Here is an 18,899-nt window from a genome sequence, read left to right as displayed (position 1 = left end):
TTTCATCCATGGAGGAGGCTCACTCACAATTTTGCCTAAGAACACTGCCATGAATCCTAAAATGGGATCTAAACATTCTCCAAGTGCAACTGGAGAACCTGTGATCAATCCTCAAACATCAAGTGGACAATCGGAAATAGGATAAACTCCAAGCACTGATTAGACAAGAATGAGCTGTCAGTCTCAAAACATTTGGCCACAACTGTATACAGTGCAAGGAGTTGAAACACCACAGCTCTGCTGAGTTGCAATACCCAAGAACGGACATTGCACAGTGTATGGCGTTGAGGTACTCCTGTGTTGTATAATGTTTAATTCTGACCACCGTATGACTTTTTAACAGCTGATTGGTGGTTATACCAGACCCCCACTAATCTTCTATATGACAACCTATCCTAAGGATAGGAGCTCACTATGAATGCCCTGATAACTCCTGTTTGCATTGACTCAGCATTCATTCTTCATTCAAGTGTCCTGAATTATCAGCAGCAATGATAATTTTGTTAAGAGATGTAAATCAATAACGGAGGGGACAGGTTTTGGAGGGGTGCCACCAATGATTGAGGACACTTTACTGTAGAATGAATGTCCATCAGAAACTTAACGATAATTTGTAAGTGCAAGCCACCCTCTTACATTGTTTATATGGTCTTGTTCTTCTTTGAAAAATAGTCATCCGCGCTTTTACTGATGCAATCTGTTACTCCCTGACTGAAAATAATGTGTTAGTTGATATGCAAATTAATCTTAAGTGCTCTGAGAGTGTCCCAGCACCTCACAAATCTCTACCTCTGAGCTGGGCAGGAAAAATAGAGCCGGGACAGCAGAGGTTTGGGTGCTTTAACATTCCCAGAGCAAAGACGCCTTGTGTCACGTTGTTGGGTGACCTGGGACCAGTTGCTCATTCTCTGTCCCTTTTGCTAGGGGGTGCCCAAGCTTGTCCTGTTCCCTGGGTAACTTCTGAAAGTGAAGATGCCGGGGTCAAATAACCACCAACAGCTATCCTGCAAGACATGCAGCATAAGCTAGCTCTGACAATGTGTGTCAGTCATGGCCCAGTGTATATAGGAGGTGGGAGTGGCTAACAGTGCCCAGCTGAGAGCCTTAGCTCCAAGAGCAATCAACTGAGCAGATTAACCTCTACACTGCCTAAAGAAATTTACATTGTTTCATAAGAAGGTGAAGTGCTTCTATTCAGCGCAGGAGTAGGAGAACGCAGATGCTGCGGTCTTCTGGCTCCTCTCTGTTGCGGTAACCCTGTGACATCTTGTGTGCACATCGATTATAACAGCAATTTTTCAGTAAGACAAACAGCTGGTAACAGTAAGGGTGTAGATGACATTATCCTTCAGAGAGCGACATGACCACATAAAGGATGGATTGTGCTGACCGATTCCCTTTAACTCTTCATTAGCATATAGCGTGTGACTGAGATTGTTTTATCAGGTACGTTTGATTTATTATTGGAAAATATGGAGATGTTAAAGCTTCTTTTCCCCGCACCTTTTTGGTGCTGCTAAAAGTTTTGGAGGTGAAATCTGCTGACACACTCTCATTAAATAATAAAATACAGTGCTGAAATAGCCCGATACTTCTTCCATCGGTCTCGGAGTAACCTATGAGCTCGGCTTTCAGAGGGTCAGCTGCATTATTGTAACCATTGTACCTTATAATCATAATGAAGCAAAGATTTACCCAAATTCCTTGGAGAGGGGAACTTTGCCAGTGTGCAGATTCTGATGTCTGCAGCCATCTCATTAAATATTAAAGCTACAAAGTACCGCACGCCGCACTGGCGAAGATGAGAAAAGTTCATTTTCTGTTTTGTGCAGGACAAATATTTTTACGAGGAGTCCATTTTCCTGTAGTGCTTCCCTGAGACGCCAAAGTGCAGATGCCCACAATTGGAAAATGTACACAATCAGCACTTGTAAAGCTAGTTACGGCCACGTTGTGATTCATTCATTATTTATAGATTGTTTTAGAAGTGCAAAAATTAAAAATTCTTTTTTTTATTTATATCATAGGACACAGAAGTAGAACAGTTCTACTATCTGATCTGGGGTAAAAGGAAATGCTGATCCTGAAAGCAGAGTTCTCTTTTCTTTTTCTTTTTTTCATGCAGTTATGTATTTTGAAGACAAAACCGTTAAGATATTAGCAGTTGCGTGAAATGTACATCAAACCGAAAGCAATTTACGTGGAACAACTTTTGAAACCCTCAAGGAACGTTTGGTGGTTGTTGTGCTATGACGATCTGATGTTGAAGTACAGGTTGCCTTCCACAGACAGCACCACTTCTGTCCACAGGTTGCCTTGGGAATTAGAGCTCAGCTTCCATGCACAATCTTTGGACTGTTGTGGTACTGTTTCTGGAGGACAGCAGCCATGTTCTTCATATCCTCTACAACTCTTAGATTACAAATTATCATTCATTAACAGAATAGGTAATAACTCACTGGTCACTGTGGTGCAAGGTCTGGGGCCGTCTCTGATCTTAAGAACATGTGTCAAGAGTCTTATGTTGAAATGGAGAGTTGATAGTCTATGGGACTGATGGCGACAAGTACACTGATCAGCCATCTCCAGCAGTCCCAAAGACTTTGAAAAAGCAATGTGCTTGTTCCACCTCCACTTCATTCAAAATAGGACTCTTCCCTCCTTTTCTAGCAATTGATCGAGGTCCCAGTGATCTGCAAGTTTTATCTATCCTGTGGTACGACCCCTTCATTTTTCATCAGGATGATTTCGTGTAGCGGTAATCGCACCATCCAATGAGTATAATTTTCGCCCTGCCATGTGCTTACCAGAATGGCATTCTAGGCTACAATTTACTATAAAATACAAGTATTTAGGAATGCAGTAGGAAGAGGTGAAAAGGTGGCACTTTGTGTCCAAAAACAACTTCTTTATTGAGTGGTGATTACAGCATGGGTAAGGACGGAGCGGGTCACCGTAGGGACGAAGATCAATTGTCAAACAGCCGCCGCAAAATGATCTTCGTCCCTACGGTGACTCGCTCCCCATATCCATGCTGTAAACTTTACCTTTCAATAAAGAAGTTATTTTTGTACACAAAGTGCCACCTTTTCACCTCTAACTACTGCATTCCTAAAGATATTGTCGATTCAACATATAGCACCTCTTGTCCTGGAGCTGCTTTCGATTCCGGTGTTCTCTTGCTTGGTGCATAATATACAAGTATACCCGCTTTAAGTTTTACAGTAGCACAATAAATGATGATCAATGATGTTTGATCAGTAATCTTTATTCACACTGTTCAATATGATCTGTCAAAAATAGCAAATCGTAAAGGTAGCTTGCAGGACTTCCAGGGTTCCACTAGAAAACTTTGTGGTTTTACGGACTCAAAAATTTGCTTGTGTTCATACCCTTAAAGAGAATCTGTCACCAGGTTTTTGCTACCCCATCTGAGAGCATTGTGACGAGACACTGATTCCAACGATGTATCACTTACTGGAATATTTCCTGTAGTTTTGGTAAAATCACAGTTTTATCTTCTGTGGATCTACCAGTTCTCTGAATGCTGAGCTCTGCATAACCCGGTTCACACCACTGATTGGCAGCTTTCTGTGTACACTGTGTATAGGCAGAAAGCTGCCAATTAGTAGTGGGGAGCAGGGTTATAAACAGTGTCTTGCAAAAGTATTTACCCCCACATTTTCCCTTAGATGCTTTAGGTCAGTCTCTTGCTGGAAGGTGAACCTCCATCCCAGCCTCAGATCATCGACAGCCTGAAACAGGTTTTGTTCTAGAACATCCATTTCCCCTTGACATGGACCATTTTCCCTTGTCCCTGCTGCTGAAAAGCATCCCCACAGCATGATGTTGCCACCACCATGTTTATCTGTGAGGATAGTGTTCTTAGGGTGATGGGCTGATGTTAGCTTGGTACCCAACATAGTGTTTACCTTAGTGGCCAAAAAGTTAAATTTTGGTCTCCTCTGACCACAGTAACTTCCTCCATACATTTGGGGAGTCTCTCACATGTTTTTTGGCAAACTCAAAATGAGCCTTACAATTTTTGTGTGTGAGTAAAGGCTTTTTTCTGCCCACTCTTCCATAAAAACCACCTCTATGGAGTGTATGGCTTATTGTGGTTGTACGGACAGATACTCTATTCTCTGCTAGGGACCTCTGCAGCTCCTTCAGGGTTACCTTTGGTCTCTGTGCTGCCTCTCTGATTAATGCCCTCCTTACCCTGGCTCTTGGCAGGTTTGTTGTGGTACTGTGTTCTTTCCAATTGATGATGATGGATTTTTTCGTTCTCCAGGGGATCATCAGAGATTGGGATATTTTTATTTATTTTTTTTATAACCCAACCCTGACTTGTGCTTCTCAGCAACTTTTGTCCATGACTTGTTTGGAGATCTCTTTGGTCTTCATGGTGTTGTTTGGTTAGTGGTGCCTCTTGGTTAATGGTGTTGCAGCTTCTGTGGCCTTTTAGAAGAGGTGTATATACTAACCGACCATGTGACACGGAGATTACACACAGGTGGACTTCCATTCACTAACCATGTGATTTATGAAGGTAATTTAGGGGCTTCATCGCAAAAAGGGTGAATACATATGCATATGCCAATTTTTAGTTATTTGATCCCATAAATTAAATTTTTCTCACTAGACCAACTTAGACCATTTAGTGCTGATGCATCACACACAAATTGGATTACAAAACACAGGTTGTAATGTAACAAAATAGTTAAAAAGCCAAGGTGATGAATACTTTTGCAAACCACTCTAGAGCTTATGAATATGGAGGATTGCAGCAGGTTTACTAGACCTCTAGTGATAATCCCCTGATGCTAAAACAGTGATTTTTATCAAAACCACAGCAATCAACCCAGTAAGTGACAAATCGCTGGAATCGGGGTCTCTATCTTTGTATTCTGTGGCAAAAAAATGGTGACAGATTCCCTTTAATTACACAAGGTGATTTACAGTGCCTACAAGTAGTATTCAACCCCCTGCAGATTTAGCAGGTTTAATAAGATGCAAATAAGTTAGAGCCTTCAAACTTCAAACAAGAGCAGGATTTATTAACAGATGCATAAATCTTACAAACCAAAAAGTTTTGTTGCTCAGTTAAATTTTTATAAATTTTAAACATAAAAGTGTGGGTCAATTATTATTCAACCCCTAGGTTTAATATTTTGTGGAATAACCTTTGTTTGCAATTACAGCTAATAATCGTCTTTTCTAAGACCTGATCAGGCCGGCACAGGTCTCTGGAGTTATCTTGGCCCACTCCTCCATGCAGATCTTCTCCAAGTTATCTAGGTTCTTTGGGTGTCTCATGTGGACTTTAATCTTGAGCTCCTTCCACAAGTTTTCAATTGGGTTACGGTCAGGAGACTGACTAGGCCACTGCAACACCTTGATTTGTTGCCTCTTGAACCAGGCCTTGGTTTTCTTGGCTGTGTGCTTTGGGTCGTTGTCTTGTTGGAAGATGAAATGACGACCCATCTTAAGATCCTTGATGGAGGAGCGGAGGTTCTTGGCCAAAATCTCCAGGTAGGCCGTGCTATCCATCTTCCCATGGATGCGGACCAGATGGCCAGACCCCTTGGCTGAGAAACAGCCCCACAGCATGATGCTGCCACCACCATGCTTGACTGTAGGGATGGTATTCTTGGGGTCGTATGCAGTGCCATCCAGTCTCCAAACGTCACTTGTGTGGTTGGCACCAAAGATGTCGATCTTGGTCTCATCAGACCAGAGAACCTTGAACCAGTCAGTCTCAGAGTCCTCCAAGTGATCATGAGCAAACTGTAGACGAGCCTTGACATGACGCTTTGAAAGTAAAGGTACCTTACGGGCTCGTCTGGAACGGAGACCATTGCGGTGGAGTACGTTACTTATGGTATTGACTGAAACCAATGTCCCCACTGCCATGAGATCTTCCCGGAGCTCCTTCCTTGTTGTCCTTGGGTTAGCTTTGACTCTTCGGACAAGCCTGGCCTCGGCACGGGAGGAAACTTTCAAAGGCTGTCCAGGCCATGGAAGGCTAACAGTAGTTCCATAAGCCTTCCACTTCCGGATGATGCTCCCAACAGTGGAGACAGGTAGGCCCAACTCCTTGGAAAGGGTTTTGTACCCCTTGCCAGCCTTGTGACCCTCCACGATCTTGTCTCTGATGGCCTTGGAATGCTCCTTTGTCTTTCCCATGTTGACCATGTAGGAGTGCTGTTCACAAGTTTGGGGAGGGTCTTAAATAGTCAGAAAAGGCTGGAAAAAGAGATAATTAATCCAAACATGTGAAGCTCATTGTTCTTTGTGCCTGAACTACCTCTTAATACTTTAGGGGAACCAAACAGAATTCTGGTGGGTTGAGGGGTTGAATAATAAATGACCCTCTGAAAAGACTTTTCCCAATTTAAAAAAAAAAAATAAACAGAGAAATAACATTCTTTTTTGCTGCAGTGCATTTCACACTTCCAGGCTGATCTACAGTCCAAATGTCACAATGCCAAGTTAATTCCAAATGTGTAAACCTGCTAAATCTGCAGGGGGTTGAATACTACTTGTAGGCACTGTATGTAGTCACTGTAATGTATTTTGGATGTAGCATACACCCATACACCGCAGATATCACTTTAATGTAACAAAATGTGTCTTAGGCCTCTTTCACACACTAGTTTTTTGCCATCAGTCGCAATCCGTCGAATTAAAAAAAAAAAAAAAAACGGATCTGGCGACTGATGCTGCCGGATCTGTTTTTTTTCTCATAGACTTGTATTAGCGATGGATGGCCACACGTTTCATCCGTCGTTCGCTGGATCTGGCGAAAACTGTTTGTCCAGCGTTTTTTTGTGTACGTCGAAAAAACGGCCAGTGACGGATCAATCGCCGTCCGTCGTTTGCTAGAATGGAAGCCTATGGCGCCGGATCCGTCAAGTGACGGAATCCGGCGACGGATTCCTTTTCTTTTTTTTTCTAACTGAGCATGCTCCGATTTAAATTCAACCGATTGTGACTGATGGCAAGAAACTGATGTAATATTTTGGCAATTTCAGATCACCACCCAATGTATAGATGCGACTGCTAAAGATCAAACTAATGCCACCCTGCATCATATAAATATAGTAGATCTGCTAATTGTTTCAATGCTTGACATTCTGTATGGGCTAGACGCCTGACCACACAATCTGTAGCTGGTATAGAAGTCCAATAGCCAAAGAGTATGGAAAGTTTTCATTCTAGTCCCTTTTCTTTAACATTTACATAGTGCCTTCCTCTGCTGCTTGTTTGTATTAATATTATAATCCTTTTTAATCCTTTTATCTTGGCTTAAATGTTAAAAAAGAAAATATTTCCGTACACTACAATTTAATAAAATGCTTCTGTTAAACAACAAAATGGACTTTAGAGATATGTAAGCCGCTTCTTAGAGGAAATATGCATATAAATGATTTAATTGCAGAGCCAACTGCTGTAAGGTACAATGAAGCCTACTGGGCCCAACGTCTTGTTACTATCGGTACAGCGGTCAGTGTATACTATATAACTGCTGTAAGGTACAATGAAGCCTTCTGGGCCCAACGTCTTGTTACTATCGGTACAGCGGTCAGTGTATACTATATAACTGCTGTAAGGTACAATGAAGCCTACTGGGCCCAACGTCTTGTTACTATCGGTACAGCAGTCAGTATATACTATATAACTGCTGTAAGGTACAATGAAGCCTTCTGGGCCCAACGTCTTGTTACTATCGGTACAGCGGTCAGTATATACTATATAACTGCTGTAAGGTACAATGAAGCCTTCTGGGCCCAACGTCTTGTTACTATCGGTACAGCGGTCAGTATATACTATATAACTGCTGTAAGGTACAATGAAGCCTTCTGGGCCCAACGTCTTGTTACTATCGGTACAGCGGTCAGTGTATACTATATAACTGCTGTAAGGTACAATGAAGCCTACTGGGCCCAACGTCTTGTTACTATCGGTACAGCAGTCAGTATATACTATATAACTGCTGTAAGGTACAATGAAGCCTTCTGGGCCCAACGTCTTGTTACTATCGGTACAGCGGTCAGTGTATACTATATAACTGCTGTAAGGTACAATGAAGCCTTCTGGGCCCAACGTCTTGTTACTATCGGTACAGCGGTCAGTGTATACTATATAACTGCTGTAAGGTACAATGAAGCCTACTGGGCCCAACGTCTTGTTACTATCTGTACAGCGGTCAGTATATACTATATAACTGCTGTAAGGTACAATGAAGCCTTCTGGGCCCAACGTCTTGTTACTATCTGTACAGCGGTCAGTATATACTATATAACTGCTGTAAGGTACAATGAAGCCTACTGGGCCCAACGTCTTGTTACTATCTGTACAGCGGTCAGTATATACTATATAACTGCTGTAAGGTACAATGAAGCCTTCTGGGCCCAACGTCTTGTTACTATCTGTACAGCGGTCAGTATATACTATATAACTGCTGTAAGGTACAATGAAGCCTTCTGGGCCCAACGTCTTGTTACTATCGGTACAGCGGTCAGTATATACTATATAACTGCTGTAAGGTACAATGAAGCCTACTGGCCCAACGTCTTGTTACTATCTGTACAGCGGTCAGTATATACTATATAACTGCTGTAAGGTACAATGAAGCCTACTGGCCCAACGTCTTGTTACTATCTGTACAGCGGTCAGTATATACTATATAACTGCTGTAAGGTACAATGAAGCCTACTGGGCCCAACGTCTTGCTACTACCGGTGCAATGGTCAGTATATTCTATATACTCAATATCTGGACTCCTCATCGGCTAGGCTCATTAATAAGGTAGCCACCTTGAATAGATGGCAGTAATGTGCCAACTTGCTTAATCTTCATGGAGAGCTAATTTGCAAGCTTCCATATATCTGCATAAGTCTGCATGGGGAGCTTCACAAGAAGAAACGTAATATTACGGCAGCCCCACAGGGTGCCCAGATGAAGATGGGTGGAGATATCCACTGTTGCCCCCAAATTTGTCTTCGGTTCTCATCTGAGTAAGAACCTATCATCTCCGCCGAGATGGAGGATTGCCTACATGCCACCACACCTACTACCCACTGTTCTTGAAGTTTTGATTTACATGTTATCATTTGCCATTTAAAAATTCATTGTATTAATCATTTTTCTTTGTGGTTTTATTAAAGGGAATTTGTCATCAGGATTTTGTACTCCAAACTAATGACAGCTTTAGTGATCATGTAATCCTTACCTTGCTTGTAGAAATCTGCTTTTTCTTATTAGAGAAATCCATCTTTGGAATTGTATGCTAATGAGCCACAAGTGCAGCAAATGTGGACATTGTCCTTGCAGCTCTCCTGCCTTTTTCTCTGATTGTTTCAGTGACATTCTTTGGCTACCGAGATCGCTCCCCAATGGCATCAGTGCATGCACAGTCTGGTCCTCATGATGTCACAAAACCCATGTATTGCTTTGCACATGTGCTGCCTCAGGTATTGACAGTGCTGGTATGAGATCTCTGTAAGGAAAGTATTTCAGAGATGGCAAGCAAGGAATATGGAGAGAGACCCGAGAACTGCAAGTGCATTGTCCAAATTTGCTGCACTTGCGGATCATTACCATACATTGATAGAGTTCTCAAAACAGTAAGAATGTTTTCATCATTACACCGCCTCTACATACATGCCATTAGTTGGGCTATAAAATCCTGATGACAGCTTCCCTTTAATATATTCATTTTTTGTTGCTTATACATGTTTGATGCTTGTGGGTCTCCAATTTATACAAATTTCTATTTCAGGTAGAGAGTGCCAAAAAGTTGTGTAATGTGAAGATTTCGCAGTTGACTAGCGACATCTCCGTGCTACAAAGGGTATGTACCGGTGTTCTACATGTGAACCTTGGTTTCTCCATTTATTAAATGTATTCGCTGAACTGTTAAATGCAACTTGTCAGCTGATTCATGATGCCAGATCCATGAGCAGCATGAATCCCAGACCGGCTCCAGTATTATAAACTTCTATGCTTTACTCTGGAGCAGTGTGACAACTCAGAAAAGTACATAATAAAAAATGAGTCCAGGGACAAGGTGACTAGTCCAATTGGCAGGTCCCCCTTCGCTCAGCTAGACTGAAAGGTACTCCCTATGTGTGTGTGGAGAGACCTGTCAATCTACCTGGACGGCCAGAGAAACGCCTGTAGGGACTTACCTCTTAGATTAGCCTTCTTAACCCCACTAAATAATCGTAGTTAAAGAGGTTATCCACTATCCTTGAGATACGCCACCCGGATAGGTCATAGGATAGGTCATCAATGAAAAGGTAGTTGACAAACTGTATAAATATAGATGTGGTCGGGCAGCAGGAATCCGCTTACAGGTTCCCTTTATAAAGGTTGTCTGAAATGAAAAAAAGTGTGTATTGTGTGTACGTACAGTATATACTTGTAAGTGTGTGTGTATATCTATCTATCTATATATATATATATATTGCAGAGCTATCGTTGCCCACTGTTTCTTTCCAGGCGTTACATTAATTAAGACTAGAATTGAGCATGCTAGGCATAGGCTAGTTTCACACTAGCGTTCGGCAGGGCTGCGGACGGGGCAGCCTTCGTCCTCCGTTAAGCCTCGCCCACTGTTGCACCTCTTCCTTCAGCTCCGCCCACGTCTGCATGCGTCCTGCATACCCCATCTTTAACATTGAGTACGCAGGCCATGCGGATGTATGCAGATGCCTCCACATGCATAGTTTTGACACTGCGCCGACCGCATCAAAATGCAGCATGTTGCGTTCGACGCAGTTCAGGGCAGCGTCAAAACGATGCATGCAGAGGCATCTGCATACATCCGCATGGCCTGCGTGCTCAATGTTAAAGATGGGGTACGCAGGACGCATGCAGACGTGGGCGGAGCTGACGGAAGAGGTGCAGCAGTGGGCGGGGCTTAGCGGAGAAAGAAGGCTGCCATCCGCAGCCCTGCCAAAAGTGAGTGTGAAACCAGCCTTAGTGCAGGAGTAAGATGATCTTATTTTATTAAAAGGCGCAAGCCACTTCTGGCGTACTCCGTTCTGCACTTCTCTAGAAATGTTATTCCAGTCAGTGATTGGAGTACATTTTTGGCGTAAGTTACACCAGTGAAGTGGCATAACATTTTAAGAATTTTTGAGGTGGCCATCATCGTACCTTGTCTGGATTATGCTCTTGACACTTTGGAGGATCTGCCCGGGACTGGCAAAAAAAATGCCAAAAGTTGCAAAGTGTTTGCACATCTTTAAGTTATGCAGACAAGCATTTTGTAACTTTTCAAAGTGATTTAACCCAAAAATCTGGTGAAATCACTATAATGAATCAGGACCCAGGTGAACTGAACAAGAATGTCACAGTGTAGAACCAGAACACATGAGCTGCGCGCACAGTGAACAAGCCAGTAAAGACATGTTCACACCACCAAGAGACTTGAAAACACAAAAAAGCACAGTAAAACCAAAACCACTCTGTTGCAAAAAAATCACAGTGGACAGCAAGTGCTAGTAAAAAGATGGAAAAAACAGGGTATTTGGTTGATACGTTTTTTGCAAAAAATGTATATTAAGCCGCTGTACCAATCGCCAAGGTATACCCATATCACAGCAGTCCTAACTAATGAATGTAATCCCTATCTGATGTATTTAAAACCTGGTCATATGTACAATACCTGTATGAGCAGGATTCAGAAAAGGAATGTCCATGTGGACACGTTGGACAGAACGGCTCCTGTGCGCACAGCTCAAAAAAAGAGGGGTGGAGGCCTCCCCAGTCTTGTAGAAACAAGAAAACAATTATGTAGAACCAGAACACATGAGCTGCGCGCACAGTGAACAAGCCAGTAAAGACATGTTCACACCACCAAGAGACTTGAAAACACAAAAAAGCACAGTAAAACCAAAACCACTCTGTTGCAAAAAAAATCAGTGGACAGCAAGTGCTAGTAAAAAGATGGAAAAAACAGGGTATTTGGTTGATACGTTTTTTGCAAAAAATGTATATTAAGCCGCTGTACCAATCGCCAAGGTATACCCATATCACAGCAGTCCTAACTAATGAATGTAATCCCTATCTGATGTATTTAAAACCTGGTCATATGTACAATACCTGTATGAGCAGGATTCAGAAAAGGAATGTCCATGTGGACACCACCAAGAGACTTGATGATTTTTTTGCAACAGAGTGGTTTTGGTTTTACTGTGCTTTTTTGTGTTTTCAAGTCTCTTGGTGGTGTGAACATGTCTTTACTGGCTTGTTCACTGTGCGCGCAGCTCATGTGTTCTGGTTCTACATAATTGTTTTCTTGTTTCTACAAGACTGGGGAGGCCTCCACCCCTCTTTTTTTGAGCTGTGCGCACAGGAGCCGTTCTGTCCAACGTGTCCACATGGACATTCCTTTTCTGAATCCTGCTCATACAGGTATTGTACATATGACCAGGTTTTAAATACATCAGATAGGGATTACATTCATTAGTTAGGACTGCTGTGATATGGGTATACCTTGGCGATTGGTACAGCGGCTTAATATACATTTTTTGCAAAAAACGTATCAACCAAATACCCTGTTTTTTCCATCTTTTTACTAGCACTTGCTGTCCACTGTGATTTTTTTGCAACAGAGTGGTTTTGGTTTTACTGTGCTTTTTTGTGTTTTCAAGAATGTCACAGTGGTTGTAGGGCGGAAAAAAACTTTTTTTCTTTCGTTACAGAGATATTAGCAGTGAAAGTATTTAATTTTGGATACAGTGATTTAACCTTTTAAGTCTAAGGCCGGTTTCACATTTGCGGTTGTGTCCGCAGCGTTTGTGCCGCAATTTTCCGCATGCGTTGTGTTTTCCTATCTTTAACATTAGGGACGCATGTGTCTGCGATTGGTTGCGTTTTGCCGCATTTGACGACGCATGCGTCGTTTCGTCGTCTGCGGTTTGGCGCGGTAAACGCTACATGTAGTAATTTTAGAGGCGTCAATTTGCCGCCTAGAAACGTATGCGATTGTTAGCGCAGGAATGCGCTAGGAATGCGGCAAAAAAACGCATTACAGTTTATGGGAACGCATGCGTACACATGTCTTTGCGTATGCATACGTTTGATGCGCTTGCGTACTTTGGACTGCGCATGTCCAGGAACTGATTTAGATATGCTCATTAAAGACACACCCTCCTGGAAATATCAAACGCATGCGCATAAAAAGCGTAAACATATGTAAAAACGCATGCAAATGCTGCGTTTTTTTTTACCACCATGTGTAAGCTGATGCGGATAAAAAACGCTGCGTTATCAGACGTTTGCATGCTTTTTGCATGCGTTTGCGGTTTGCGGACAATACGCTGCGGACTTAACCGCAAATGTGAAAGTAGCCTTAGCGTGTGTTGTCAGTTTTTTTGTATGAGTTGCCCAATCATTATCGGGCAGCAGCACAACAGGAGAAATAACAGACTCCCAACATATCTTAGGTTTCTCAGTGTGCAAACATTCAGTGTTTGATGAGTTTTAGAGTGGAAAAGTTTAATAGAAACACGTCACCACTTTTGCATTTTTTGCCCACTCCTGGTTTTGGCTTTCAAATGCTGAATTAAAAAACTCACCAAATACTCAACGTGTGCATGTGGCCTAATGATACAGCTCTGATTTCCTTGTCTAACCTTCTGCATGATCAGAATGTGCAGCTGAGTTTAGCTGTGTCACATTTCAAACCTTTTGAAAATAAAGAAAAGTATGCAAAAAGGATCACGTAAAATAATTTCTGTTTATTATTCATGATGAGCGAGTGTACTCGTTGCTCGGGTAATCTCCGAATATTTGTAACTGCTCAGAGATTTAGTTTTCGTTGCCTCAGCTGCATGATTTACAGCTGATAGCTTGAATACATGTGGGGATTCCATAGCAACCAGGCAACTCCCACATGTACTCAGGCTGGCTAGCAGCCATAAATCATGCAGCTGCGTCAACAAAAACTAAATCTCCGAGCAGTTACAAATACTCGGAGACCACCCGAGCGTGCTCAAGAAAACCCGAGCAACGAGTATACTCTCTCATCACTATTTATTATACATAAAACCAAAGACCTAGTTAACAAAAACTGACATTGCGGGTGCATATAAATATATACTATCAAAGTATACCTACTACTGTCAGTGAAGGCTGCTCCTAAACATATATTAACCCCTTACTGACATCGGACGGGATAGTACGTCCGAGGTCAGCTCCCCTGCTTTGATGCAGGGCTCCGCAGTGAGCCCGCATCAAAGCCGGGACATGTCAGCTGTTTTTTACAGCTGACATGTGCCCGCAATAGCGGCGGGTGAAATCGTGATTCACCCGCCGCTATTAACTAGTTAAATGCCGCTGTCAAACGCAGACAGCGGCATTTAACTACCGCATCCGGCCGGAAATGACGGCATCGCCGACCCCCGTCACATGATCGGAGGTCGGCGATGCTTCTCCATTGTAACCATAGAGGTCCTTGAGACCTCTATGGTTACTGATCGCCGGCAGCTGTGAGCGCCACCCTGTGGTCGGCGCTCACAGCACACCTGATTTTCTACTACATAGCAGCGAACAGCAGATCGCTGCTATGTAGCAGAGGCGATCATGCTGTGCCTGCTTCTAGCCTCCCATGGAGGCTATTGAAGCATGGCAAAAGTAAAAAAAAATGTGAATAAAATAAAAAATATATAAAAGTTTAAATCACCCCCCTTTCGCCCCAATCAAAATAAATCAATTAAAAAAAAATCAAATCTACACATATTTGGTATCGCCACGTTCAGAATCGCCCGATCTATCAATAAAAAAAGCATTAACCTGATCGCTAAACGGCGTAACGAGAAAAAAAATCAAAACGCCAGAATGACGTTTTTTTGGTCGCCGCTACATTGCATTAAAATGCAATAACGGGCGATCAAAAGAACGTATCTGCACCGAATTGGAATCATTAAAAACGCCAGCTCGGCACGCAAAAAGTAAGCCCTCAACCGACCCCAGATCATGAAAAATGGAGACGCTACGAGTATCGGAAAATGGCGCAATTTTTTTTTTTTTTTAGCAAAGTTTGGAATTTTTTTTCACCACTTAGGTAAAAAATAACCTATTCATGTTAGCTGTCTATGAACTCGTAATGACCTGGAGAATCATAATGGCAGGTCAGTTTTAGCATTTAGTGAACCTAGCAAAAAAGCCAAGCAAAAAACAAGTGTGGGATTGCACTTTTTTTGCAATTTCACCGCACTTAGAATTTTTTTCCCGTTGTCTAGTACATGACATGGTAAAACCAATGATGTCGTTCAAAAGTACAACTCGTCCCGCAAAAAATAAGCCCTCACATGGCCAAATTGACGGAAAAATAAAAAAGTTATGGCTCTGGGAAGGAGGGGAGTGAAAAACGAACACGGAAAAACGAAAAATCCCACAGTCATGAAGGGGTTAATCCTACAAAAGACAATAGAGCAAAATTGCTCTCAATAAACTGTGGTGAGACTGGTATATAAAAAATATAAATTTATTAATCGCTCACTCACAAATATAAATACAGTAATCACATGATTATAAATGGACAAGTGAGAAATAGAGGGAGGAAAGAAGGTACACACGTCTCCATCTGATTCCCTCAATGCGGCCAGTAAGGGCACATAGTATCAATAATTCAATATAATTGCACTCCACTACGAGTCAATGGCAATCAATACAATTTATCTATACATAGGATGGTTGGCATAAAATCTGTCTGCTCACAAGTGTTGCTGCCCTACCAAACTATAAAGTGTGAAACATAATACAGGACGCAGAAATTTCTTACCCATGTGGGGAGGAAACAATCAGAGGATCAGTACCGCATGTACCAATAGCCCTGACGCGCGTTTCTTGTAGTCTGGCTTCTTCGGGGGGCTGTGTGGACATCAGGGCCTGTCATCCTTTTATACAGGTCACCTAAATGGCATACCAATTAGTCCTGACGCTCTCGTATGAGCGCATGTGGGGCGAGACCGCGGCTGCTGTGCGTCACATCCGGCTCCAATGTGGGTCAAAGGAAAAACTTCCTGTGACGTCACTGACCCGCATTGTGCTTCTGGGATGCCTTCTGGAACGCAAGCTAACGGCGGAATCGCGGCGCATGCGCATATCTCAGCTGACATATTAGTTCCCGAAGCAAAGAACAAGCTTCAGACGGACCTCTATGATGTAAGTACCAATACAGTATGCCAAGCAGTTCAATAACATATCCACAGAACATAAAATCTACCAAAATTCAGTGCAACAAAGACAAAAATGACAAAATACATATAACAATCATAATCCTGAATACAATCTAGGGATATTGAAAGCAGGATATGCTGCATAGTTCATAAATTCGGGGAATCCTCATATGGTCCATTCTCAATAGTTGCATTTACTTTCCGAAGTAGTAACCATAACGAAGCATATGTGCCACGGTTTGAGGTAGAATGGTGAGGAAAATAAATCCCCAGTCACTAATTTTATCCAATGTACTCCAGCAACAGATCACTAAATAAACTCAATTAAAAAAGACATACATTATTAAAAACCTGCAGAAGGAGGAAAAAGGGTTTAATTAACCAAGCAAATATATACTCATAGGAAAGGGACAAAGGATAACTTTTCGTTTAACCCATGGGGGGGACATTGTGCCCAAGATAACTATCCAACGGCACTCAAGCTGTGCCAGAGTGTGTTTTAGATCTCCCCCTCTTATGCCACAATGCACTCTGTCAATCCCACGTATCTTCAAATCAGATGGATTGCAATTATGCCACTGCTTGAAGTGCCTTGGTAATGTCTTAAGTTCAGAATAATCATCACAGTTCCTTGCGGCCAGAATGTCCCTCACATGTTCTCTCGTCCTAATTCTTAGTTCCCGTGACGTGAGTCCCACGTAAATTAAGTTGCAAGAACAAATGGCGTAATACACTACATGAGTAGGGTTAGAGCTAGGGTTAGGGTTGGGCTAGAGAGGCTTGAGGCTAGGGTTAGAGTTGGGGCTAGGGATAGGGTTGTGATAGGCCTAGGGTTGTGGTGTTGGTTAGATTTGTGTTGGGGTTATGGGGTTGTTGGGGTTAGGGTTATGGTTGGAATTACGGTTAGGGTTGGGATTAGGGTTTAGGGGTGTGGTTAGGGTTATTGATTCCAGCCAATTTTGCATTCAAAAAGTCAAACGATGCTCCCTCCCTTCTGAGCTCTGTCATGCGCCCAAACAGTGGCTTTCCCCCACTGGTGTACTCGGGAGAAATTGCACAACAAACTTTGTGGTCCATTTTCTCCTGATTCCCTTGTGAAAATAAAAATAAATAATAATAATTTTTTTGTGAAAAGAGTAAAATGTGAAAAAAAATGTTTCCTAGTTCTCGTGAAGCACCTGAAGGGTTAATAAACTTCTTGAATGTGGTTTTGCGCACCTTGAGGGGTACAGTTTTTAGAATGGTGTCAAACTTGGGTATTTTCTGTTATATTGACTCCCCAAACTCACTTCAAATGTGAGGTGGTCCCTAAAAAAATGGTTTTGTAAATTTTGTTGGAAAAATGAGAAATCGCTGGTCAACTTTTAACCCTTATAATGTCCTAACAACAAAAAAAACGATGTTTCCAAAATTGTGGTGAAGTAAAGTTGACATTTGGGAAATTACATTTATTAACTACTAGATGGTAGCCCGGGTATTCTAGAATATGTATGTAGTTTATTTATGAAGATTTTAGAATAATACATTGAATACACAGGATTCGGCCTGCTTTGCCAGAGACCGCTAAGTCATCTGTGTAATTTCGCAATGCATCTCTGGAAACGGAAGCTGCCGAGAGCATCGGGAGGAGCGGGAAAGCTGCGGAGGCGACGGAAGGTCAGAATAGTATGATTTTTAATTTTTTTTATTACTTTTACCATTATATCTTTTTACTATTGATGCTGCATAGCCAGCATCAATAGTAAAAAAGTTGGTCCGGGATGGGGAGTAGGGAGGGGCCAATCAGCGACTCGGGATTTCCATTACAGACATAAAGACAAACAAACGCAAGTAGACCTTAGATGATTATAGAGATAGATGGATAATCTTTCTACAGATATATTTATATACTAAACATCGGGCTTGGTATTATCTATCTATCGTATCTATCATCTATCTATCATCTATCTATCAATAGATATATCTAGCTATCTATAGATATATCTATCGATAGATATATTTTTAGATAGATAATAGATACGATAGATCTATCTATTATCTATTTATTATCTACCTATCTATCCCATATCTATCATCTATCTGTCATCTATTATCTATCTATCGAGCTGTCTGTTATCTATCATCTATCTGTCTGTGTGTGTAAACATTCTTCAATTGAGTATGTAAATGAAGAGGTTGGACAAGAAATCACATCACCCTTTTTTTTTTTGTATATCTTTATTGAGCTTACAAATTGTCTCTTTAGAGAGAAAGAGGACTAGAACTCTATTGCCACCTATTGGAGGTAGCAATCCTAACAGTCAATGTCGACCCTTTAACGAGCCTTGTGGCATGACTTAGGATAAGAGCCAAACCAGAATCTCAATTTGCAGACACTGTGTTTTGGGGTACTGCCCCTCGTCAGTGCAAAGTGGAGATCTGGTTTGGCTGATTGAGAGGCGTCTGACCGGGATCCAAGAAGTATAATTTCTCCTTGCGGAGAGTGACATGATAAGCATGTCGAGGTGAGGAGACTTAAAGCCGCAATGCTCCTCTGGGAAATATGCAAATTGTCTCTTTAGAGTGAAAGAGCTTACAAAAACACACACAAATCCGCATGAAAAAAAGCGTAGAAAAACGCGTCAAAAACTATGAAAAACGCAGGTGACCTGCCAGTGACCTCAGGTGCAGATTTGGTGCAGATTTTACCTGCGTCAAATC

General features: G+C 42.0%; 1 protein-coding gene across 1 annotated transcript in view; it reads left to right on the top strand.

Annotated features, from left to right (window-relative positions):
- The window catches only part of SCLT1 (sodium channel and clathrin linker 1), a 227,512-nt gene that overhangs the window by 106,621 nt on the left and 101,992 nt on the right, over window positions 1–18,899 (top strand). The window contains exon 15 of the mRNA XM_077279151.1: window positions 9,788–9,859. Coding sequence (XP_077135266.1) covers window positions 9,788–9,859 — 72 coding nt within the window. The remainder of the gene's footprint in view (window positions 1–9,787; window positions 9,860–18,899) is intronic.

This window comes from Ranitomeya variabilis, chromosome 1, assembly GCF_051348905.1.
Source record: "Ranitomeya variabilis isolate aRanVar5 chromosome 1, aRanVar5.hap1, whole genome shotgun sequence".
In the NCBI taxonomy this organism is placed as follows: domain Eukaryota; kingdom Metazoa; phylum Chordata; class Amphibia; order Anura; family Dendrobatidae; genus Ranitomeya; species Ranitomeya variabilis.
This window is presented reverse-complemented; position numbering and strand designations above follow the sequence as displayed.